General features: G+C 39.9%; 2 protein-coding genes and 1 long non-coding RNA gene across 4 annotated transcripts; 2 read left to right on the forward strand and 1 right to left on the reverse strand.

Annotated features, from left to right (window-relative positions):
* Positions 1–4,174: 4,174 nt before the first annotated feature.
* Positions 4,175–4,525, forward strand: LOC130139802 (ubiquinol oxidase 1, mitochondrial-like). Its single transcript, XM_056317505.1, has one exon. It carries the CDS (start codon positions 4,175–4,177, stop codon positions 4,523–4,525), a length of 351 nt encoding a protein of 116 aa, XP_056173480.1.
* A 3,308-nt stretch (positions 4,526–7,833) lies between these two features.
* On the reverse strand, positions 7,834–11,405 carry LOC130139803 (DEK domain-containing chromatin-associated protein 2-like). Its single transcript, XM_056317506.1, has 4 exons — positions 11,400–11,405; positions 10,751–11,152; positions 10,644–10,677; positions 7,834–8,208 (listed from the first exon to the last, which is right to left on the reverse strand). The coding sequence occupies exons 1-4, from the start codon at positions 11,403–11,405 to the stop codon at positions 7,991–7,993; spliced, it is 660 nt and encodes a 219-aa protein (XP_056173481.1). The 3' UTR covers positions 7,834–7,990.
* Positions 11,406–20,476: 9,071 nt separating this feature from the next.
* Positions 20,477–25,484, forward strand: LOC115688019 (uncharacterized). 2 transcript variants are annotated; one of them, XR_008817737.1, is made up of 8 exons: positions 20,477–20,990; positions 21,314–21,409; positions 21,491–21,589; positions 21,684–21,754; positions 22,369–22,479; positions 24,381–24,453; positions 24,720–25,128; positions 25,207–25,484. It is a non-coding gene; the product is annotated as an uncharacterized LOC115688019 (long non-coding RNA). The 2 variants fall into 2 exon arrangements; XR_008817736.1 differs by having other exon boundaries at positions 20,479–20,990; positions 24,381–24,435.
* The last annotated feature ends 601 nt before the right edge of the window (positions 25,485–26,085 follow it).

Here is a 26,085-nt window from a genome sequence, read left to right on the forward strand (position 1 = left end):
GATCTTGTTAGAGAGCGCTCCGACACACTTATTAATAAGGAAAAAAAATTTCAAATGAAGAACCGGAGCATAATCCTTTTCTAAAAAATAAAAAGTTCCGGGTGGCTAAATTAATATCGAATAAGGGTCAGAATTAAATATACAATACATTGTGCGCACGTTATAATGAAGGTAGAATACACTAAAAAATATACAATAAACTGTGGAACGAGAAGAAAAGCGAGTGCGGTCGGTCTGCGGCGAGGAGGAGGAGGAGGTACGTTCTGGGGAAGGGGACAGTTTTCTCTTCATTAGCATTTTGGTTTTTTTTTTATTAAACAACAGTGGTTGGGAGCAGCAGCAGCAGCACCTTTTTGCCACTTTGGGAATGACGGTGACTTCGAACTGGAGAAGAACAGAAACAAAAAGCATTGGCTTTCTGTTGTTTCTGTCTCTAGTTATAAAAAAAGCACGTGACGACGCCGTGCTGGTCCCCACCCACCTGTGCATTAGAAAAAGAGCCAGCACGGAAAGGGAACGCTTAAAAGAAGGGCCCAATTCCAAAAAAAACCCCAAACTTTACACTTTGTCCCAATTATACCCTGAACTTTTTTTTGTCCCAAGAAAAACCTCAAACTTTGCTCTGAGTCCCAAATCTCTACTACAGTTATAACTCCGTCCAATTAACGTCGAAAAAAAAAAAAAAAAAAAAAAAAAAAGCAAAAAGAGGCGGGCGCTGGCCAAGCCTTCGGCCGGTGCCGCCCAGCCACGGCCCGGGAAGGAGCGGCGGCCCTCGCTGGGCCTTCTCGAAGGCGGCGACCCTCGCCGGCCCGGGCGAGTCGCCGGCGAGGGCCTACGGCCCCGATCTGGGCGAGGCGCGACCCTCGCCCCCAGATCGGGGCTGGAGGCCCTCGCCGCGACTTCGCCGAGGCGCGAGGGTCGCCGCCTTCGGAAAGGCGAGGGCCGCCGACCCGAGCGAGGCGTCGCTGGGCCTCCGAAGGCCGACGACCCTCGTCGGCGAGGGGATCGGCCCCGATCCGGGCGCGGGTCGCGCCCTCCCCCGGATCGGGGCTTGCGAGCCCTCGCCGGCGACTCGCCGAGGCCGGCGAGGTCGCCGGCCTTCGGGAGGCCCGGGCGAGGCCTCGCCCTGGGCCTCCCGAAGGCCGACGACCCTCGCCGGCGGGGCTGCGGCCCGATCTGGGGGCGAGGTCGCGCCCTCCCCGGATCGGGGCTTGCGAGCCCTCGCCGGCGACTCGCCCGGGTCGGCGAGGGTCGCCGGCCTTCGGGAAGGCCCAGGCGAGGGCCGCCGACCCAGGCGAGGCCTCGCTGGGCCTCCCGAGGCCGGAGACCCTCGCCGCCCGGGCGAGTCGCCGGCGAGGGCCGCAAGCCCCGATCTGGGGGAGGGCGCGACCTCGCCCGATCGGGGCCGCAGCCCTCGCCGGCGACTCGCCGGGTCGGCGAGGTCGCCGGCCTTCGGAAGGCCCGGGCGAGGGCCGCCGCTCCTTCCCTGGCGCGTGTGGCGGCGGCCACCGGCGAAGGCTTGGCCACGCCGCACCGGTGTTGTGTTTTTTTTTTTTTTTTTTTTTTTTTTCCGACGTTAATTGGACAGAGTTATAACGGTAGGGTAGATTTGGGACTCGGAGAAAAGTTTGAGGTTTTTCTTGAGACAAAAAAAAGTTCAGGGTATAATTGGGACAAAGTGTAAAGTTTGGGGTTTTTTTTGGAATTAGGCCTTAAAAGAAGTACTTGCTGGGGTGTTGCCCGGAGAAAAAGAAGGATGGTTTCAGGGCAAACATTTGCTCGTATATTATATAAAAAAAAATTTATTTTTCGAGCGGCGGTCCAGAGGACGATCTTAGTGGGGCACAAGTTATGATTAGATTACGATGATTTAAATCGAATTGGTTCGAATTAACTCGGGATTGGAGATTAAGTCGAGATTGATTCAAAAATTCGGTCAAGATAAGGATTATTCTTATCTTGGTTAGTCTCTCGTGCCAATATCAAGAGTCCGCAGAATTTTAACCTAATCCCTCTTCCATGAGCGGATGTCTTCAAACTGGGATTGCTCGATTAGGCAACACAGGCATGCGCGCTTTTATTCTATGTTATTATCTTTAATCTTGCATTGATTCGGATTACCTAGTCATCCTTTGTCGTTCATCAATCATCGCTTGATTTAATGTTTCGTGCATGGTTTTGTACATAACTTGTGTTTGGTTGATGGGAAACGTATAGCCTTTCCAAGTCTATTTACCCGCAATATTACTTCGTGTCCGAGAAAAAAGATGGCTTTACGAAAGAATTTGGAATTTTGCCCGAGTTGCATGTACTGGCAGACTAGACAATATTCCCTAGGCTACTAATTGGTATTTTGAAAAGATTAGTGGCAGACTGACAATATTCCCTAGGCTACTATTTTGAAAATTTATAAGTAAATTTGTCAACTCGAATTTTCGTCGACAATGGTTGGAATGGAGGATAGGTAATGAATTAAGGGATGTCCAACTTTAAGTGGTACGACCCACAAAAAAAAGGGTTTTATTAGAGAGCACTCCAACACACTTATTAATAAGGAAAAATTTTCAAATAAAAACCTAAAATAGAACCATTTTCTTAAAAAAGGTTAAGAGCAGCCAAATTAATCACAAATAAATATCCAAATTAAATATATAACGTAGTGTGCACACGTTATGGTAAAAATATATATCCCATTAAAAATTACAAAAATTTTCTCGATTAGATAATTAATGAGTGTCGGTAGCTGTCGTTCAAGAAAAAATTCCAGAAATAGAAAAGTAGAAAAAATTTACTTCTCATTTCTGTTGTAAACCTATTTCTAAAATCAAAATTTGTTCCAGAAATAGAAAAATGAAATTGCGTTACCAAATGGATTTCTGTTCCAAACCTCTTTCCAGGAACAGAAAAATAGAAAAACATAGAAACAGAATGGTTATCATGCACGCCCTAAATATCGAACACTTCAAATGACGATTTCTTAAATCTCAAACACTTTCCAAACTTAAAGTGTTCTCATCTTTGGTAAGTTAAAACATGTCTAATTTCAAAAAAAATAACAACAATAAATTCATCTCCCAAAATGTTATATTTAAAGTTTTCTCTTCGTCTGGTAATTTTTGTTCCCACGTAAAGCTGTGTGCTCTTTGGGCTAGCACCACTAATCCAAACATAAACTCTCTTTTGTTTTTATAGCAAGGATCACAATATGAACAAGTCTTAGCGAGCGATCTCGCACTTGTTTCTGCTCATAATGAGTTTACCAATCTAGGGGGTAGACGCGTAGTTCTCCATCCAAAATTGTAAAGCCGCATGGGATCGGAAAGTTGTCTTATAGGCTGATCCTACACACCAGGCCTAGGCATGTTGACATCTTTTAGAATATCTTAGCTTAGAACGCGTGATTGCATGATCTCGGTGTTCCATTGAGCATGGACTAGTCAATGTTTTACGTGGACTTGTGCCTGTGGAGACCAAAAAAACAAAAAAAGGAATTATCAAGAAAATATTTGGTGGGTCTGACACGCCACGTAGGCCAATAGGCCACTTCACTCATCGATTGCCATGTGTCCGACTTGGACAGGTGGTAAGCCAATTGTTTTTTGGTCGAAAGGATGGTAGGCCAATTAATTGAGCGGTTTTTTGGCCTTAGTGGGACGTCAGACCCACTCAGTATTTTCTCATTGCTCTTTGAAATGGACAGAGATTTCTTGGACAAAGTTTTAGAGTGGTGTTTGAATGGCTAATTGTGAACTCGACCTTTTCTTTTCTTGTCTTTTATTTTTTAGGGGTTTTATATTTGCTTCTAGCTGTTAAGAATTAATCTTTATTTTAACGGAACACCTCAAATGTTTATAAAATCATGTGAAGTTGATGTTGGACTTTTCTTTATTAAATATCAAAGTATTTGTTATTTTTTTTGACATTGTATATATGCATTCACAATACGAGTTCATGCATCTGATTGGCAATTAGGGGCAGATTGTCTTCTTTCCGGCCACTGTCCATCGTCGGGGCTGGACTTGTTTTTTTATGTTGAATTCGTATCTTTGATATGTAAGGGCATTAGAGTGCGATTCATTCCTAGAGTTTTTGACATGAACATTTATTTCTTGTAAACAGAGAAGATATGGCTGGCGAGCGATGATGCTAGAGACCGTGACAGCGGTTACCCGCCATGGTCAGAGGAATGCTTCTGCACTGCAAATCGCTAAGGCAGTTCAAGCACGGTGGTGGTTGGATCAAAGCTCTACTAGAAGAAGCCGAGAATGAACGCATGCACCTCATGACCTTCATGGAGGTTTTGAGGCCAAGATGGTGCGGCCGTGCACTCGTCCTTGCAGTCCAGGGCGTCTTCTTCGATGCCTACTTCCTGATCTCTCCCAAATTCACCCACCGAGTGGTTGGTTACCTCGAAGAAGAGACCACCCTGCAGTTCGAAACACACTCGTCCCTGGGGAAGATCTCTAGAAGTAGCTTCTTGGCTTCTTTGATAGAAATCTCAATTCATTTTTATGAATCACCCTGACGTGATGAAAATGAGCCCGTGAAGAAGACCCTGAAACTTTGTTAATCGGCTGTAAGTACAACCGCTGACGGCAAAACCTGATCAAGTGATTAGATTGGCTAAATCATAATTAGTTGATCTGTTTTTTTATAGGATTCCCTTGGCTGATTTATATATACGGTCTTCCAAAGAATACTTTGGTTAGTTTTAGTGACATGTTAACAGAGAATCGTGTCTTCTTCTTTATTTGGCTAACTGTGATGATTCTGCAGATCTTCCCACTGAACTTTGATTCGAAATATTACTTGTAGATGCAGGTTGTGGAAGCATAAGCAGAGATCATAACGGGTTTGGCCATCCAATGGTCACAGCTGGAAAAAAAACAAGCTTTGTACGGTTGTGACAAGCTTGTGATTGGAATTCAGTAATAATGACCACATGAGACGTGATATGACAAACCTTCAGCAAAACGCTCATAAGTGCGCTTTCTCCTTTGGGATAATGCTCCTGTTGTTCACTAAAAACACTGCAACGACGTGATTTTCTAGACAACCGGAGCGGCTCGAATGTTTATTTGGCCTCTCAGTTTCTTAATTTCACAGTGGAATGTGGAAAATTCAGGACATTCTTACAACCTCTTATTCATGAGAAATCCTCAGGGGGAACTCTTTTGAAACAGGCCTCTCCTCTGACCACAGCTTTAGATTAATCATTCCAGTTTCCCAGTGGATCATACACTTGAAGACCTCATTGACATCGAACCGATTGACTAGTCCCACGCCAGGGCATTCATCCCAGAGCAACCATCCACCTGAAAAAAGTGGACAGTAAAGGCACCGAGATGAAGAATATCCTCATTTGTTGGAACAAAAAACGTCTAAAGTGAGTGGCTACTGATTGGATAACCGATTCATGGTTGTCCTATCCAAAAGGTTATCATTTTAAGGAATCTTTTGAGGGGGGTGCTAGTAAATAACCACTTTAGGTTATGTAATCAAAGAAAAGAACATGCCCACCAAGGACAGGAGAATAGAAGCTGGAAGCGTTGTAAACATATGCAAGAAGCAGGATGTTTAATCACAGGAGTAAGCTGCTCTGAACGGAATCCGCAATGAATGATTCAATCTGAAGACCTAATGATTGATGGAATTATGTTTAATAAAAATTGTATTTGAACCCAACCAAAAGCTAAATATACGTATATCATGGAAAAGACTGAACATTTGCTGAAGCATATGTATTGATCTCTCAAAAGATGTATGGAAATTACCTAGGGTGATTGGACATCCACTTGATGAAGATTTTAACCATATGTAGACATGACCATCCGAAGAAAGTGAAGATTATCGTCGTGCTCAACCTATTGATTAAATGGAACTTTAGGATATGCAGTAGCTAATTGATGAAATCGGATATGGAGGAACCTCGGCTGATTGGTGGTTACATGGAAGGAAATCTCAAGGACCTATTAATTGACTTTGATTGATACAAGGCCATAGGAAGATTCACACAAGGATGGAAGGGTGGAAGACAATAACGGCTGGCTAAGGGACCTCTGACATTTGGATCAACGAGAATTGAGGACTTGAATTCGAAGCAGGAGACGAGAATAGTCTATAACGAGAATACGACCAATATGAATAGCATACACCTTGATTCTTGTACTTCCACTTGTGCTAAACTTAGAAAGACCTCGAGCGTATTTTGAACCATCTTTGTATCATCTTATCTCTAGTAAGCACTGCGGAGTGTGTTTATAAATTTAAATGAGAGGGAGAGGCTTAACTATATGGGGGCATTGATAGGAGACCATGGTTCCGTTCTAAAGGAGCGGCGGGTTCTGTACAAGGGTCTTTACTATAGAGGCAAATAGATGATATGAGTTGTAACATATTTGGTGGAAGTAGTGGGACGCAGCCTTGGTTGGCAGCTGGGCTGGTTGTACTTGAAGGGAGGAGTAAGGAGCGGGCCTGAACCTCTCCTATACTTAGCTCAATCTTGTTATCTCTACTCTTTTGTTTATTGTTAATCACTTGAAGCATCAACGGTTTCTGGAATATTTCTGTTAAACTGATATCAGCGTTATAAATTTAATGCTAACCAACTTTTGGTGATCCAAGATGGTAGAAGTACCAAAATCTTGAACAATGCACTTGGATCTTGGTTTAACAAGGAATTTGTGATCCTGTTAACCCTAGTTTTCCAGCATAAAACCAAATGCAAGTTTTGGCAACCCAAAGTAAGAGTTCCAAAAGCCGGAATGATGCAACCGGACACTACAAAAAAAAACAAGGGATTAGCGACGAATTTTGCGACGAAAAATTTGGCAAAATCCGTCGCTAATCGAATTTGCGACGGAATTAGCGACGGAAAAAATTCCGTCGCTAATTCGTCGTCGCAAAATTTTGCGATGGAAAATTTCAATTTCCGTCGCTAAAATTCGTCGCAAATTAGCTACGAACTTCATTCATCACAAATTAGCCACGAATTCTATATGTCGCAAAATTCGTCGCAAATAATTCGTCACAAATTGGTCACGAACTTTATTCGTCACAAAATTCGTCAGAAATTTCGTCGTAAATTAGCCACGAACTTTATCCGTCGCAAAATTCATCGCAAATAATTCGTCGCAAATTAGCCATGAACTTTATTTGTCGCAAAATTCGTCGGAAATTTCATCGCAAAATTCGTCACAAATTAGCCACGAACTTTATCCGTCGCAAAATTTGTCGCAAATAATTTGTCGCAACACTACAAAAAAAATTAGGTTTTAGCGATGAATTTTGCCACGAAAAATTTGGCAAAATTCGTCGCTACACGAATTTGCGAAGGAAAATTCCGTCGCTAATACGCCATCGCAAAATTTGTCGCTAATTATTCGTGGCAAAATTCGTCGCTAATTTGCCACGAACTTTATTAGTCGCAAAATTTGTCGCTAATTTGCCACGAAATATATTCGTGGCAAAATTCGTTGTTAATTTGCCATTAAATTTTTTTTTTGGTCAGTAATTTGCGACGAACTTATTGGTGGCAAAATTCGTCGCTAATTTGCCATAAAATTTTTTTACTTTTGCCATTAACATTATTCATGAACGAATTTAGCGACGATTTTTTATTAATTCTTTTGCGACGAACTCCGCGACGAAATTTTATTTTTGCAACGAACTTTTGTAATTTGTGATCGTACGATAAAATCATTTATTTTATTTTTCGATGTTAAACCTAATTAAAAGCAAAATTAATTTTTGGAATTTATATTTAACATTGATTAAGCACTTAATAACATCAAAATATTATAATAATATGAAAATGAAATACATTCATCTACATTTCCACAAGAATGACATAAATAAAGAACCAAACTGAAAGGTGCATTCTTCCTTTTCAAGACAGACCTTCTCGATTGAGGAACTATCCAACCAAAAGGCGTTATCAGCCTTGTTATCATAAAAAAGTTCATAGAATATGTTCTTGGCTCCACCAAGTCTAGCAACCAAACCTTCTAACCTTCTCCATGTCAATGGTTGTAGGTGAAGTCCCCAGATTTGACATACCAAGACAGTTCCTCTCGTCCAAATCATACACTGGTCTTCTGCTTCTAGTAACCTCTTGAAGCAAGTGATCGCCATTAATCTCCACAGAGGGAGTATTTGTTAAACGAACTTGTCCTGATATATGATTACCATGGGGCACCTGGATTCGCGCTAAAAAAAGTTTACTGCTCAGAAATAGATACAGTCAACCAAAATGAAAATAACAACTCTCCGATTGAATCCCCAAAGCCACAACCTTCAACCAAAACCATCCACACACCACTCCCAATAGAGAAGCTCTTGAGATAATTTAGAGAATAATGCCAGGTATCTAAAGACTAGTAGTCCACTAAATTGGTTCACTGACTGATGCAGCAGAGTTCTACTTAATGTTGAATATGGCCTCCTTGTTCGCAAGCTCAGCTACAGTCTATAACATAACTTAGTAAATCAATTTAGTAGATCATCTTTACAAATTTAATGTTACTCTAATTTGAATCGCCCAATGGTTGCCAAACACCCACCTCCATCAAGACCAGAATCTCAGTATACAAGAAAGGAAAAGCAAAAAGACGTTAACTCTCATGTCAATGTGTTGCTCATGATCAAAGCTATTGATACTTCTACTCAATGTAACTGAGTTCATTTGGCTGTGTTCCAAACCAACATTGTTTTCATAAGGAGGCTGGGGAAAAAACGTTATAGGGAAAATAGGTTGATGAATAAAAGAAACTCCATAGTTATACTTCTAGACTTGCATGCCATGCTATCATAACGCTAAACTACATCACCAACCAATAGTGGTTGTAAAGCCAAAAAGGCCATACCATTTGTAATTACAATTTGCTTGGTCCTTATAAGAATGAAATTTAGAGTAAAAGAGATGACCTGCTGCTTGTTGATGTCCACCCCAGAAAACCAACATCCAAAGCCAGGATGAGAGTGGTACCAACCTACCACCATCTCTGGTCTGCAATGCAGAATACATAATAAGCATATAAAACATAAACATATGTTGCAACATATACGAATATAGAGAAGAACCCAGACCAAGGATGACCAACATTGACAAAAAAGGACAGTTAAAATAAAATATAAACCCTGATCACAGGTTACAATTAGAATTTTATACTGGTGCCTATCTGACCTATTGCATGATAGTATTAGATGATAAAATAGCCAGTGTCCAACTCAAGAACCATCCACAAAAATTCAATCCAAGATACACACACACAAGTAGAAAATAAAAGTTCTACCTATCCAAAGAGGCATGTCTTTAGCACAGATATATTGTACTGGTGAACGGTGACCTACGATAAACAGCTAGGACAGAAAATATGGACAAATATTTCTCTTTAAAAGTAATACCCGTGAAACCTCATATCGATTGACCCAGAAATTAAGCCTTGAAAAAAAAAGCGTTGTTTGTCAGTCACTAACTAACATATAATATCTAACACAAGGATCATCACCATTCAGTTTCCAAGTTACTTGAAGCATACAATCTGGCAGATGGAAGATGTATCATATAATATATCAAGCCCATAACGGCCATGACATCCATGAGCTCAGAGAATGCTATTCTACCATACCACATCTTAATTGGAGACTATTCAATCATTGTTCAGCGCATAATTAGGTAAGCATTCACATTCATATTACATGAGCATTACCGTGTGTGATAAACAGAGAAACATGAACTTCAACATGCTCGTGATTCTAGATAGGGAAAATCATACCAGCATGTAACTATGAAGTTCAACATGCAAGTCATTCTGAAAAAAACAACAATCATGCTTTGGTTCTACTAGTTATTAGAATTTTCTCGTAACTAGCGTCTGCATAAAATCTTATCAGCTTATCATAACCCGAAGGCCTTGTAACGCATCTGGTGGCTTGGTGTTATGGAGAACAGAACGGTGCATCCTAGCCAAATGCTGACTCTAACATTTGTTTCTCTGATGATCATAATCTCAATTTCTGCTTTGCTAATTCAAACCCTAGAAATGCTCAAAAAATTGTGATGGAGAGGTCATGATCACGAAGGTGATACTTCCCCAAATTACTTGTATTGATGGACCATTAGCTGTGCACTTTTAACAAAAATCAAACAAGCAAAAGTTTATAAACAGAAGCTGATGCCAGGCAGTAGATTATTCTCGCCATTACAACCCACAAGATGGTTGGATTTCAGCCAAAGTGACCGTGGATATGACAATAAGCAAATATTCAAACACAAATTTTTGGCAAATAGTAATTAGACTATAAAGCTTGATGTTGCCTAGGATGCAGATTCTCCAGGCATATAGACTACAATCTAGCATGAAGATTTTTAAGGAACAGAGACACCGCACAAAATGCGAAATGTGGCAAAACCATCTCTGCAGGGTAAATCAGCCTCCACACAGCTTGAGACATTGAAATATTCAGGGCAACATAAACAAATTCAAGACAATAACCCGGAGATAGTCGAAGGTCATGTGCCGTTCAATTCAAAAGAGCATATATACTAAGATAACAAGTAACTCCCCACAAGAGAACTACTGGGCAAAGAGGCGGCAGACCCACTGTAAACCACGAGGAAACAATTAACGCTGGAAACATACCATTGGGAATGTCCTTAAGCTGTATACCACGACCCTGAAATACCAGCAAGCTATTAATCCCTTTTGGAAAAAAAAGATCAAAAAAGAGAGTCCAAGCGTGCCAGTACCTTTTCGATGGAGAAGCCCTTGCTGGAGGGCGTCCTGACGAGGGCATGAGCGGAACACCGCTCCACCGATGTCCTTTCTCTGGTGGGCCGCTCGATTCCGGGCGTCGCCGGATCTTCCTTCGCCGCGCTCGATTTCCTCCTCCTCTTGGGCACGCCCTGTTTCTCCACGGAGCTCCCTCCTTTCGGATTCTCCTCGCTCTCCTTCTCTTTCGGGGCGTCGTCCCCGTCGTCATCTTCGGCCGAGGCCTCCTCGTCGGAAGCCTCGGCCTCCTCCTCCTCCTCCGGAGCGGCGATCTCTCGGTCCTCTTGATCTGCCTCCTCCACCTCTGATTTCTCGGGGAGCTCCTCCTTGCCCTCGACCGGGGGGAGGAGGAGCCGCCGCCCCTTGGGGCTCCGCGGCCTCTAGGGCTCCGGAGGCCATGGGCGAGGAGGAGTTGCCGGAGGAAGCGCCGGGGTGGAAGCGGGTGAGAAGGAGAACGCTTCAGTTTCGCATCTCACTTCTGGATTTGGGATTTATAGACGCATCGTAGATTTAGCATTTTAATTTTCACTATAAGAAACCAAAAGGTCATTTGGACACGACATTAAAATTAAGGGTCGAATTGGCCAGTTGACCCATTACAAAAACGTCCTCGTTTGTCTATTTTACATTCATTGTTTCAATTTGATTTCTTTTGCACTTTTGATTCAGAGACATTAACATTTTGTAACCTCAAGCATGACGATGATAATGTCAATCGACGGGAGATTCAGGAGTCCGGAAATCGGGAGATTGAACGTCCTGACTTCTACGATACGGTCAACTAGGCATTTCAATTTAAAGCGAACCCCATCGGGTGTAATTTCATAACATGGCCACTATCCGAGGTAAGTACAGGAATTAGGGAATGTCTAGACGGATTCGGAGCCGGAAGAATAATCATGACTCAACCCAGCTTATACATCAAACGTAAATTGGGTTCAATTGCACCAAATTGGGTTAACCCGGTCCTTTTTGGTCAAATTCAACCTGAATTCTTTCATTTCTTTAGTTTCTTTAGGTCCTAAACTTTCAATAATTTATGACTTGACCCCACGCCAGGTTTAGAAATTCAATTAAGTCCCCATCAAAACCACGGCAGCGCGCACCCCTTTGAAATATTGACCGATATGAAAGAAAACTCTTGGAATTTCTCAAAGATTTTGGCACGTTCCGGCGTGTTATAGTACATACCAAATGGTCTTTACGTTCTGGGAGGTGAATTGAAGAAAGAGAAAAGAGAGGAGGTCTACAAAGGTCTTTCTTTCTCGGTTATTTCTTCTACCTCTGAAATCTCTCGCACAGATTGTAGAAGGAGATTTCTCTCTTCTCGAATTCTCCATGGACACCCAGAATCAAACGCGGATCTTCTCTAGAGAGTTCGACTTTTGCGAGCTTCATCATGCCGATTCGAAAAATGAAGGACTCGTGCTGATTTCTATCTCTCTGCCAATGTTACGTGGAAGAATAGTCGAGATCGGAATCTGATTGAGCTCAAATTCCTCTCCTCAAGTTCTGTACCACTCGACAATAGCATCAAGACCGAGCGAAGTGCCTTTCCTTCTCTGATTTTGAGTTTCGGATCAGTCAAGAGTCTATTATCTATAATGTGATCCCACATTTTTAGGGATGTGGTTTTTTAAATAAAACCCGCCCTTATCATTGATCAGCATTTTCTCTCTTGAGCGGCGGTTATTCCACCATATGATTTTCGAAGTTCATACCTTTTTGTTGACAACGTCAAGGAAAAGGTACATCGAAGATATTACTCGTTCTTAGAGGACATGTTACTATGATTCATGTATTTTGTTTCTTTTCTTTCGGCATAAAGTTTTCGTGGATTTGGTTGGATCATTCGTATGATGATAATGTTGGGATCAAGTAGGAGAATGTTATCTATAATGTGATCCCACATTTTTAGGGATGTAGTTTTTTTATATAAAACCCACAACTTCCATTGATCCACTTTTTCTCTCTTAAGCGACGATTATTCCACCATACTGTTTTTCACGTTCATACCTATTCGTTGACAACCGCCCATTGGAAATCACCTTGATGGAAGGCAGTTTATAAAGACAATCGATCATTTTTTCGTATGTGCATGACAAAGTCTAAACCAAACCCTCTCTTTCGGAAATACACCATCAGTACGCAAGGAGATTGGGTTAGTAGAGTACGCCCATAATTGTTGTTGAATTGCCATCAAATCTCTGCGGATTTCCTTCGTACATAAACTCAAACAATGATTGGATGTCAGATTTATTTCACATCCTGTTTTTCACATGTGTTCTAATTGATGCTTGAATTCTCTTCTTCAGTGCATGATTAGAATCGCTAAATAGCTTCTAACAGTTTTTGTTTCAATCCCTCTAGCAGAGTCTACATTTCTCGATACCTTTTTCTCAGCTACCGATCTTAGCTTCAACAATATTATCAGCTCCCTCTCCTTCCAGCAGCTTTAGAATCATTTTTCGATATTGACGAGAGTTCAGACCTCCAGTCACTAGACAACAACACAGAACCGAGAGGAGCACTTTCCAGAGAGCAGAGTCCTCTCACTGGTCTCTCTCAATTGCAGGTTTCTTTCTTCGATTTCAGGCCATTGTAGCCACCTTCGGCCTCTACCATTCACCGTTCCGGAGTTGCGCAGAAACCACTATGTTCTGCTCTGTTTCCTGCTCGAAGTGTTCGAAGAGTGCTCCTACTCTATTCCCTTTCGGCGGCTCCTCATCACATAGAATTCTCTTAAGCTAAATCAAATCAAAATGAAAAATCTCAAACGTCAGGCGAGGAAATGTTGGGACCCTCCCGACGGGTGTCAAGGAAAGACAAGTTTAGAGGATATGTCGAGTTGAGGGCCAATAGTCCTCAATCGGCGTGGGTTCTCCCCAACCCTTACCTCACGCAACGTTAGGATTTTTATTTTTATTCGATTAACCCTATGAGAATTCTATACAAGAAGTTACCACTAACCTATTGAGGTCGACTAGAAATCAAGTGAGGTGTGAGAGTATATCACACTTCCTACGAAATAAGATATCTAGGGTCAGAATTTTGATTATACTAATTATCTAACCAGTACTGTTTCTGTACCTAAACTTAATTTTTTGTCAACTAAGCTGTCCATACATTACTTTTGCAAAATTATGAATCCTAAGGTTCTCTCTGCTGAGTGTTAATACAATGTTTTTCTATTTATTATGATCCTAAAGTGCAACCTAAACATTCAACTAAAACAAGCAAATCACAACTCAAAGAGGCAACATAAAAGAAACACAATCAATTGATCTAGAGAAGTAACGAAAGAACGAGCAAAAAGTAAAGTACAATAAATTAACCCAATACGGATCAATGAGAGAATATGACATGGATTTGTTATTAAGCTCCAAGACAACAATCCCTATGAGCTTGACTTTAGAGAGTATCCTATCTTAAAATGGGTAGTGTGGGTTATCGAAACTTGTGGAGAAAAGTGAAGCCCGGTATTTTGTCATTCTAAGTTGGGGTCTCAATTTGAGTTTAGGATATTAGGTATTCATTTAGTCCCCCTCAAGTTGCTCCTAGGTTATGGCACTTCACATTACCTATTCAATTATTTGAGGTGAACCCCAAATTCAACTAAGCTATTTCTATGATTTTTTTTTTAAAGTGATGTTTCTAGAGTACTATTTTTTCTTCTTCTTTATATTTCTCAAACTAAATCTATTACTAATCCGCTAAACTAATCCTAAGTGATCCTAAATTAAACTAAGAATTAACAATCTAATCGAAAATGAATACGCAAATCATCGATCAATCAAGTAGAAGTCATGAATTACACTAAAGATTAAGAAATATAACTTTTCTAACCATATGAATCCTAATGAAACTAAACTAAGCTAAATCTAATACCAAAATATAACAACCTAAACAAGGCCTATTTTCTAACCAAATATCCAATTTTCTATTTTTAGGATTTTTTTTATTTTTTATTCTTATTTCCGAAAAGTGGGGACTCGAGCCAGGTCCCTGGGCCTGGCCCGTGTGTGGAGTCGAACTTGGACTCCAAGGATGTGGGCTGAACTCTTGGGTTTAGTCTACATGCAAATGAGTCAGATTTGGGCTACGCAAGGGTAAGCTGAAAAGGGCTTTATTAATCAAGCCCCTTTTCGATTAATAAAAAAAAACAAGCCTAATTTTAAGTGTAACCAAACTCAGCCCACGCTCATCTTTGACCATTTTAAGCCCATTATACTAACACTAAGCCTATCCTATTATCTCTTTTCCTTCAGCCCACGCTCATCCTTTGCCTAGGAAAATTGTACAAAAAGTCCTAAATCTATTATACGGTGACCAATTTAGTTCTAAACCTTTTGACAACTTATCAATTTAGCCTTAAACCTTTCAATTGTGCTAATTAAGTCATAAACCTTTTGACAATTTGCAAAATTTAATCCTACACCTTTTAAAGAATTGCCAATGTAGTCATTCCAGCTAGTTTTGGCAAAAAATCGCTAACATGGTAGTCAAGTCGACATCGATCATCCTATGTGGGGCGGACAATGCTGATGTGGATTATTTTTTATTTTTTAAAAAAATTCAAATTTTTTTATTATTTTCTTTTCTTTTATTATTTTATTTTTTTCTTGATTTAGCTGACAAGGCCACCGGTCACTGGCCGAGGGCCACAATGCCCTCGCCTTGCCAGACTCGTCCTCACTGTGGTCGGCGGGGGCTCGCGATGCCCTCGCCTAGGGGCTGGCACAAGTCAACAGTCCTCGCCTAGTGGGCGGCAGCTCTGCCGGCTCAATGAAAAAGAAAATAATAAAAAAAATCAATAAAAAATTATCCACATCAGCACCAGACACGTAAGATGGCCAGCGTCACTCCTGCCAAAATTAGTTGGAATGATTATATTGGTAATTCATTAAGGCTACGTTTAGTAGTCGAGATAAAATTCAGGATAGGATAAAATTTATCATATCTCGTGTTTGTAGCCTACCCAAGATAGGATAAAGTCGGATATAGGAAGGATATAACCCGGATAAAATTATCCCATTGGGTATGTGTGATAAAGGTGGATAAGATTTCTAATATTCACATAAAAGTTATTTTTCTCAAATAACAAACTTGTTAAACTAATAAAATTAAAATAATATATGAATATCAATAATATTTGAATTTTAATATATAAATTCAAAATAACAAAAAATGACAACAATTTCGTTTTTATTTATTCTTATTTTTATTTATAAATTATTTGCTTAAACAAAAAAAGAACTCTTACATGAATGATTATGCAAGCTCTTCATAAAACCTAATCTCTTAATTTCTCTTCCTTCCTGGAGATGAATGCAACTCACTAGACTCACGTGTCTGACTCTTCTATCCAAGTAGTTATCAAGTCATAGAGATCCTTAGGCAATTACTCACTTTTTTCCATGCAGTCTTCCAACCATTTGAAATCAACACATGCAATCTCTTCTTACTTAGAAGACGCTTCTCTGGTGCATTTAAGCTGTGGAACATAGAGAAATTAAGCCTCGCGAAAGAGATAATTAATCAACTTCCCCAAGGAGGAAACAAAACCATTTCAGCACACGCACAGGCACGCTACTTCTTAACTTGAACCAACTAGCTTCCCCTAAGCTATCACATAAAAGTTAGAACAGTAATGCTTATTAATGACTACCAATAAATTTACTGCCTCAAGGATAGAGTAGACCTTCAACATATTTGATAAACTAGCTCAAAATGCGGGATTCCGTATAACTAGATATACAGTCATAACTCAATTTTCCATTACCACATTTTTCCAACTAAAATTTGGGAATCATATTCTAGTTGTCTTCAAAACCTCTTAATATGTTTCAGTTATAGAAAGAAGGAATGTACATACATGTTTTTTACTGAGTATAATAACAATCCCAGAATATGTAAAACTGTCGTGTTCCCATATATGCAAATGACTTTGAAGTACATAATATATTTACAGAATGCTAGTACACCACTCAACGGCAGTAGATTTCAAGGTTACACGATTGAATGGCTAAGAGACAGAGAAAAGGAGATAAGGAAGGGAAAGGAAAATGAATAAAATGTAGAAAAAAAGGAAAAAAAAATTGAGAATCCTCAGTCACCCAAGCAAGTAGCCAAAATAAGACCACTTGCTTGGAATAGCAAGTAATTCCTTCTCTTTACTCTTTTTATAATGATGCCACCTGTCGAAATAGAAAAGAAGAGGTTGGATTGTCAATTACTACATAAATTGAACTTGTATGGTAGGCCACTGATATATTACAAATTCACTTCTAATAGCAGGTGAGCCACTGATATATTACAAACTTTATGACAGAAACTTTAGAGCGACAAGCATCCTCAAAAGCTTTCCATACAACATGTAATGAATTACCTTCTCAAGATCACATCAAAATTGACTGAAGTTCCAGGTTTTGACACTACAACCGCCTGAGTAGCATGTTTAAGATGATTGCTGACTTCGCCACCACCCCACTGTACTTCCAGTTCCCACCTCCTTTGCATTAGCCTCAACAAGAGATCCCATTTCCGGTTTTCTTCAACATAATTAACAAACAGAAAAAAGATGGAAGCAAATTTAGGACATAAAATTTAGAAAAAAGTAGAACAAGTCAGTGCAACAATCTAATCGATAGTCTAGAATCTACATGTATTACAATGCCTTCATTGAAGAACAGAGGTAAATGCAGCATCCGTGAAAGTGTGACCACTTCTGTGATGGGCAGAATTTTTTCTTGTAATAATCAACACGATGAGGGTCTTCTGATCTTTCCACATTATTTAAAAGCTGTGAGATATAAAAAGAAAATATCAAGTTTACTATCCCGACAAGTATCCAGAATTTATCAACATTGGAAGCTCGGCAATGGCCATAACAAGACTTCCTAATTTCTTGAGAATGCCCATTGGTAAATCTCAATCATCGTGTGAGGTTTCACATATCACATTAAACTCGTAATAACTTGTATGTTGTAAACTACCGCGTCGAAATAAATACAGAACATAAGGATTTACGTGGTTCGATCACAAGGTAATCTATGTCCACGGGCGAGGCAAAACAAGATTCCACTAAAATCAAAGAGAGAACAGTTTTCAGAAATCGAAAAACGACTTAATAAAACATCATGGCTCACAAATCTCTTACAAAACGAAAATTTCACTATCAATGAAAAAACCTAGCCGCAATATAAATAGTACTCCAAAAAAATTTTCTCGGGGACGTAGCCCCCTGAACCCCCCAAGACATTGATTCGCTTACTCCAGCTTGGGTGGTCCGCCATAAAAATTTGTTCGTTTGCTCCGGGTTGGACCTATCAACCCAACCCTCCCGTCACAAACTAAATCTCAATTTTTTCTTCACTTTTCGGTCGCGCAAAATATATGTCGAGTTGGATTATGAACCGGACTGAGTACATAAAATTCAAGACATAGCTAACATAAGGTATTAGAACACACCCTCTACATGAATACTTCAATTTTTATGACAAAAAAAATGAGTACTTCAATTTTGGGAGGACAATCAATTAGCGCATTTCCACAGCTTCTTATCAGTAGCTCCGGAAGAAGGACACCTTCTTGCGGATTTCTTGAACAACTATTTAAGAAAACAGTAGGCACATTAGGAGGGCTAACAAGTCTGCAATTTTTATTTCAACATGCCGTTACACGCATGCCCAAACCCCCCTCCCCCAATGAAGAGAAAGTTTTTATTCCCTCTCCCTAAGGAATACCCTTAAATTTTACGTCCTAGAGTTCAAACAAAACAATTTTAGGACTTACTCAGGTCCAAAATGACCCCTTCTTGCAGATTTATTAAACAACTCTTTAAGAAAACAGTAGGCACAATGTGCAGATAAATCCCCACATTCACATAAGGCTACACAAGGTCATGTTCATCCTGAAATAGCTTCTTCAATTCTAGTGTCCTATCTACGAGTGGTGTCAACATCCTGTCCTTTTTAGGAATCGTTCATTTATCTTCCCAATTGCAAAATTTTACCACATAGCTCCATTCTTTGTAATCTCTCTTCCTTCTGATATGCAACTCCTTGTCCAACATGCTTTTGACACCTTTCCTGGCCTTATAAAACTCCTCATGAGGAGGATAACAACCCTTTTCGGCAAGGTTTCCCCCTGCTAACTTATCCAGCAAGGCTTCCTGGAACACGACAAATCTCTAAAGACCAGTCACCACCATGCTTTTGCTTTCCGTGAGATCATCCCACTTTTGTCTCTTTTTGACCCAACACAACTTAGCATGATGCCATTAACTTCTGAAAACCATTCCTTTAGATACAAATATAATGATGTTAATTTTCATTAAGAATTAACTTCTTCTTTTTCTTTATTTATGTCAATACATATACATCTCTATATAAAATAGAATATATCAGTTTTCTCATGTAAGTGGCATGTATTTTTATCTTTGTACACCTTTGAGTAGCATATGAATTAAGGAAAATAAATTACAGGAGGCTTTTTCCAATGACCACCATTTCCACATGAGAAAGGAAAGGTGGGAGTTCGAAACTCCCCACCTCCAAGTAAGGGGGTTTATGAGTTTATGGGGTTTATCCAAATGGGCTCAATAGGGGCCTGCCAAACTTCTCGCAGAGGAGCTCCAGAGTCTAGAAATACACGTGGCATACAAAAGAAGAAGAAGAAAAATATGTAATCATATTACAATTTAAGAATACTCATTTATACCCCTTTTGCTTTTGGATTATTATTTTTTTTATATTTTTCCGTGATCTATAACTATTATAAATTATGCCCATTTAGGAAGACCATGATTTAGATTTTTTGCCTTCCAAAACTCAATTATTATAATACTATAAAATTCATAATACTATATAATATATATATAGATTTCTCTTTTCCATGCACAGTACTGTAGCGCGCATATCACCTAATTATAAATGGTAAAATCAACCGCGGCTTTAGGAAATGATCGGTTTGATCACTCGCAGCTGAACTCTCTCCGCCTCTCTCTCTCTCTCTCTGTTCGGTTGCACAAAGCAGAGCAGCGAAGATCGAAGCCAGTCTGCATCTTTCGGTTGGTGCAAGGGTGATCGGCGATGAAGAAGCGACCGTTGGACCGAACGAAGGTGGTTTGGCGTCACTTGCCACCCTCCATTACGCGGGCGTTTCTGACCGAGCAAATCGACAGTGTCTTCTCCGGGCGGTACTGCTGGGTCTCTTTCCGTCCTGGCAAGAGCAGTTTAGGGGGGCCTGCGCTTGGTCTGTGCTTGGTCAGGCATTGTCTCGTTGAGTTCCATGCATCGCCGTTGCCTACGGGCTGTTCTTGCGTTTCTTTTTCTTTTTTTTTTTTTTTGTTCTTGAGGTGAGGGGTGCTCTTGAATAGCTCTGTAGCTACTCATGCAAACACAACAGGGCAAAGTGAGAATTAGGACTGAGAAGTCCATGACAATTGAGGTTGAGGTGGAAGTTGATTGGCACACATGCCAGTTGTTGCTCCTTGGAAGTTGTCGAATGCGAGGGGATGGGGTCCTTTGGCTTGATTGCATAATTTGAATGAAAGTGAATCCATTAGGACAATCATGGCAGTTTGTCTGTTATGCACGTGCTGATAGATTCGACATGATTATGCGTTGGACATTAGAGTCAATTTGCGAGGAGTGAGTTGTCTTTACCAAAGGTAGCTGTAGCTTTATTGCTATAAAGTTCGACCCCTTGCCACTCTGAAGGTCTTTCCGTAGATTTTCTCCTGTTCTTGTAAAATGGGGGTGATATTGTATGATCCTCACATCTTAGACTCAACGATCTAGTTATTGATGATTATCGTTAGTGTAGACTCAACATTGCGGTTCTTAAATATGGTTTCTTTTGTTATTTCTCGGCAAATTCTGCTGGAACTTCCCTCACCCCTTCTCTTTTGTGCACGCTTCCTAATGTACATCCCCATCTGTGCACCGTAATTTTGTCTGCATGTGAACCTGCATGGTCTACCTAGCATCTATGGCTTAGCTTTAGTTGAATTCCGGCCCACTGTTTTGATGCTTTCCTCTATGATCTTGAAGATAATGTTGTGAGAGGACGTGCATCATCTCACTCTGTTTTCCTTGACATATTGTAGCCAGAAGCGCCATACTTTTTCTAGAGCCTATATCAAGTTCGAGAGGCTGGAGGATGTAACAGAATTTGCGGGGTTCTTTGATGGGCACGTGTTTGTGAATGAGAAGGGTAATCTTGACTAGATTCGTTTCAAATACTTTCTTATGGTGCTGTTTCTGCATACTTGAGAAAGCGAATTTAGTTCCAGTTGGTCATCGTGGAACTCTTCAACTAAATCTCAGTAACACCGATCTGCTTGAAGTGGTGAACTTTAGAAAGTGTTCTTCTGCTTAACTTAGTGGTTTCGCTTTTTTCCTGGGATATACTTCTGCAGAATTGGATTCTGGGTCATGGAAGTCTTTTTGAAAGTATACTTCAACAATTTACACAAAGAAAAAACCTTTTAAAAGTGAAAAAAATCGTAACTATTGGCTCTGTCTAATCCATTTCAGGTGCCCAATTCAAAACAATTGTTGAGTATGCTCCTTTTCAACGTGTTCCGGCCCAACGTTTAAGGAAAGATAGTCGTGAAGGGACCCTAATTACAGGTACCACCTTACCAGCTTTACCGTGCTGCATGTTTGCATGTTTGTAGAATGATTAGTTAATAATTCCTCCATACCTTCCAGATCCTGAGTATATTGAATTCCTCAAATTATTGGTAACGCCCGTTGAGAATCTTCCCAGTGTGGAGATACAGCTGGGGAGAAGAGAGGGGGAGGGATCCGGTCTGTTAAAGTACTCCTGAATATCACTTTGTGAAAAGCAATCTTAAGAGGAGCTGACTGAAACATTATTTGATCTTTCACTATGTTTTCATAGGTGCTGCAGAAGGTGTTCCTATTGTTACAACGCCTCTAATGGATTATGTTCGTCGAAAAAGAGCTTCTAAGGTAATTACAGTGGGTATTATTGGATCAAATAGATCTTTGCACCCGTGAGGAACAGAGAATTTGGGTAATGTCTGGGTTACGTACTGTAGCCATACTAAATTTACTTTACTTGGTAATGAGTTGTCACATAGTCAAACGCTGAAAAGTTTACTGGAATGGGGGTAAAGAAATCGAACTGACTATGCTGTTAATGGATGCTAGCTGTTGCTCAAGTTTTATGAAACCTGAGCAGAATTAACTTAAATATGATGATAAAAATAATACATTAAGTCATAATGATCTGCACTTGGGGCTTGGACGATGCTTTAGCTTGTTGAGCATGAAAATACAAATCATGGTTGGAAGAATGGTTCACGGTGAAGTTCCTTTGAAAGTTTACTTTTGTTGACAATGAAAGAGTTGGTTTCAGTGCCTGTGTTACCTGATTTTGAGGTTATATTATTTGGGTTATAATATACCTTGTTTGATGTTTGCATGCAACATGGATATGACCTCCATCTGACTCCAATTGTTGCCTGGAATGGAACTACAAGACACCATTATGCTATGTGATAGTGACAATTATGAAGTGCTCGTCTTCCAGGATAGTTTTGATCTTCTTTCCCATTTGTCAGAGTTCAAGGACAAGAGGCAAATTGAAGGAAAAAGCTGGGAAGCCATCAGCTGAAACTAAGCCTTCATTATTATCTAAACTCAATACCAAAAAAAGGACTTCCACAACAACGGTACGCATTTTATTATTTATCAACATATGAAGCATTTTCATTCCGCTGTTAATTAATTTCTGTTGATCTGTATATAGTAAATGGCAGATTGACCATGGAAAGGAACTCATGTTGTCTAACTCTCGGATTCCTTTCATGTCTCTTAGCTTCTTTGTTTTCTTATCTATCTTAGCTGGTTGCATGTGTAAGTGTGGTGTTATATGCACTCATCTTGACTTATGTAGGTTTCTTCTCCAAAGTTAGTAAAGGATGTATCATGAATTCAATCATCTTAACTTTTGTACTTTATGATATTAAGCATACTTCTTTTTCAAAAGTTTGTACACATGCTATTTCTAGTTTATTTGGTAAGAGAATTGAAAAAGTATCCATTATTAGACATAATCACCACCAGTATAGATGGTTATGCTTGATTTTCCTTGACTAGTACTTGTCACTTGCTAGTTAGGGTTTTTCTAATCTCTTCAGGCCTATGATTGGTGTTGCAAGTCGACTTATTTTATGTGCACAAGAAGGAGAATAATGGAATTTTTACAGTATATTGACATTTTTCTGTTTTTAGTGGCAGTGTGTTCTGACTGACACCGCAAGAAAAAGTCGTAGCATAGAGAAAGTGACTTGCAATTTGATTGCAAAAGTAGAGAAGTTACAGCTTTCTAACAAATCTAATACCTTGGGGGCCTCGTTTCAAGCTGAACTCTTGGGTGGCGACAGTGGTATGGCTAAGAAAGTGAATTTGTTCTTTTTTTTTTTTTTGGTAAGGAAAGTGAATTTGTTCTTTGAGTGATTGCTATGGCAATCTATCTATTCTTAGGATGGTCCCTAAATTTCAGTTGAAAATCTATTATCTTAGGCAAAAGATCAGGTGCTAATATGTTTAACATATACAGGATGGCCTGGAAATTAGTTTCTGGTAGTGAACCTAAACAAACTGTTTGCTTATTGAATCATGTGCCGGCATATGTGGAGGGTTCTATAGGCCTGCACATGATTGTTTTTACTGTTGGAGATGACTCTTACAGGGCTACTGGCCCCTCTGAAACATCTCGTTGTGTTTAGACTGGGGTCATTTCATGCAGAGGTTTTCATTAGATTTTTCTCTCCTATCTGTCTAAATTGCCAATGAAAGTTGAACCTGGTAGGAAATTAAAGACCGTGAAGAACATCCTAACTTGTGCTTGCTGGCTGCTGTGAGCATCTGGCGCCTGGCAGATTTCTCTGTCATTGACTCCTTGTTGTGGTCATAGCAACAACTGTGGGGACATTTTCATATGATCCTGGAGCTTTCTTCAAATCTTTTTAAACCATAATTTCCAATGGGTTGACACCAGAGAAAAGGACATCTGACTTCGATTTTTATCTCTTATAGTTTTATCTATTTTCAATGCGTTTCTGAAAAGTGATACTATCCCCAAAAGAATGAAGCAGTCTCAAGCATTTGAACTGCAGATAGATTTCGCTGGTCAAGCAATCATTTATCAATCCCTTTAGTTTGTTCTGAGGAGATGTCCATGGAGGCATGGCAATGATCGAAGAAACCAAGAGGAGGAAAAGGGATGAAACAACCTTTGCTCATATCATTATCGCCGAAGTGCTGAATGCTTTTCATTTTGGATTATGACAACTGATAAGCTCTTTCTTTTGTGTCTGGGGAATGATCTGATGCAAACTTCTATCAAACGCGCTTCATTTCACTGGAAACTTTCTCTGATCAAGCTAGATGAGCTGCCTTCTTTATTGAATCTCAATCAAGAGTCAACCTTTAGACTTTTAGGAAATTTACTCTTGGTTTTCGGTGTATGCATCTGCATTTCCTGGTATAATTCATTATGATTAAAGCATGACACTGTATTTCTTGATTTCTGCCCTACCACTGAGGAATTCCTGTCGACATATTCCAGGAGTAGCTGGTTTTGACAATTCCAGGAACAGGAAAATCCGCTTTCAGAAAGGAAGGTGAGACAAATTCATGAGGTGGCTGCTATTCCTATGTCTCTATCTTGTTATTGTTCAGCATTATATCTTCTGGTGCGGTGTATACAAGAGGCTAGTTTCATGTTTGGTTAGGACTAAATATTTTTGAAGCCTTCAAATTTCAATTCCGGTGTTCTTATTGATGTTTGGCGTTCGTAGTACTCTTTTAATGTCCTCCATGTAAGTGGCTGTTAACTGTGAGATTTCGAAGTACCTTGTAAGCTATTTCTAGAACTGCTAAGTGACTTCTAACCATTTCTTTGCAGGTCTTTGGTGGTATTGCACTGCGGCTATTCCAAGAAAAACACATGACGGTTCCATCTGCTAAAAAGCATCATCACCGAAGTGAAAAACGTAATCTTGGAAATCAATATGTGCATAAATATCTGCCTAAAATTCATCTAGGAAATGGAAAAAGACCTCCTGGGGCCCCACTTGTACAACCATCTGTAAAAGATGCAAACAGTGCCTCTGATGTGGTTGTTGGGAATGACCTACTTAATTTGGGAGATGAGAAACTGAAAACTCGAATAAGGTAGAAGGATCAAGTCACTAGACCTGACCATGGTGTAAGGTGCCTCTGCTTTGTCAATCGGAGGGGATCAAATGCAAACAATGAGATTTGATCCTTCTCGGCATTTATATCTGCTAAGTGTCTCTTAGAGTCTTCAGATGGTAAGGAGCATTTCTCTCTATCGTAGTGTTTTAGATTTCGTCGTCTCCTCTGCATTCATGTGGGACGTTATCCTCCAGGAGGCAATGCAGATCCTCAAGTTACCATTTCAGCAGTTAGGAGCTCTTGAGTGAGAAGTAGAGGCAGTGGTCAGTCTTCTGTAAACAATGGCTGGTTTTTGTTTTGGGGATGTCAATTACTTCCCCTCCTAAGGCCTTCCTGTCCCCAGACTCCTATCATGTGATTTTGGGGTTAGTAAATGGTCGAGTATAGCTTCATATGCTTTTGATGCAGCTATCATTGTGAGACTTTCCTAGAAAGGAATAGATGCCAAACATGAGTATGGCTGGCCTGGCAACTAATTTTTCCTTGTGACGTTCTTTTTTTTTTGTCATGAATATTATATGTTTATTAATCATGCCATGACTTTAAAACTTGAACTGTACATATTTAATTAAAAGGGTAGCACAATAGGCAACAAATTTATCACATTTGAAGATATTATATTTGAACATGCAAAAATGCGTCTAAACATACATAATACATATGTCTAAATGTAAATAAACTTGCCATGTTGATATAAAGTACACGCTTGTGTTTGATTAAACCTGCGCCATGTTTAGATTGGTAGAAAGGTCAAATGTTTATTGTTCATATTTGGTGTGTAAGAGGTTTTAATCTTTTTAGGGGATGAACATGATTCAACTAAATCAGAACTGTCATATTTACGTGTTAATGTCCTGTCGCAATCCTCTCGACAGTGAGAAGACGGGTTTAGTGGTAATGCCAAGTTGAGGACCAATATCCCTCGATCGGCACGGGTTCTCCCGAACCCTAACCTTGCGCGACGTTGGAGTTCATTTTAAATGATTAATCTTTGAAAATTTTGTCGATTATGAGCTATGTGAGATGTGGGAGTATACTTCATATGCAACTAGAGATCTAAGTTCGGGGACTTA

The sequence above is a fragment of the Syzygium oleosum genome, unplaced genomic scaffold, assembly GCF_021117445.2.
Source record: "Syzygium oleosum isolate NSW1041296 unplaced genomic scaffold, Sole_v2.1 Sole_v2.13, whole genome shotgun sequence".
NCBI lineage: Eukaryota > Viridiplantae > Streptophyta > Magnoliopsida > Myrtales > Myrtaceae > Syzygium > Syzygium oleosum.

Excerpts from the sequence above, each read along its gene's own strand:
- LOC130139802 (XM_056317505.1), top strand. The coding sequence starts at position 4,175 with ATGGTCAGAGGAATGCTTCTGCACTGCAAATCGCTAAGGCAGTTCAAG.
- LOC130139803 (XM_056317506.1), bottom strand. Across the intron at positions 10,678-10,750 it reads AGGGCTTCTCCATCGAAAAG|GGTCGTGGTATACAGCTTAA; the intron begins GTACTGGCACGC and ends CTGGTATTTCAG. Across the intron at positions 8,209-10,643 it reads GCTTAAGGACATTCCCAATG|CGCGAATCCAGGTGCCCCAT; the intron begins GTATGTTTCCAG and ends AACTTTTTTTAG.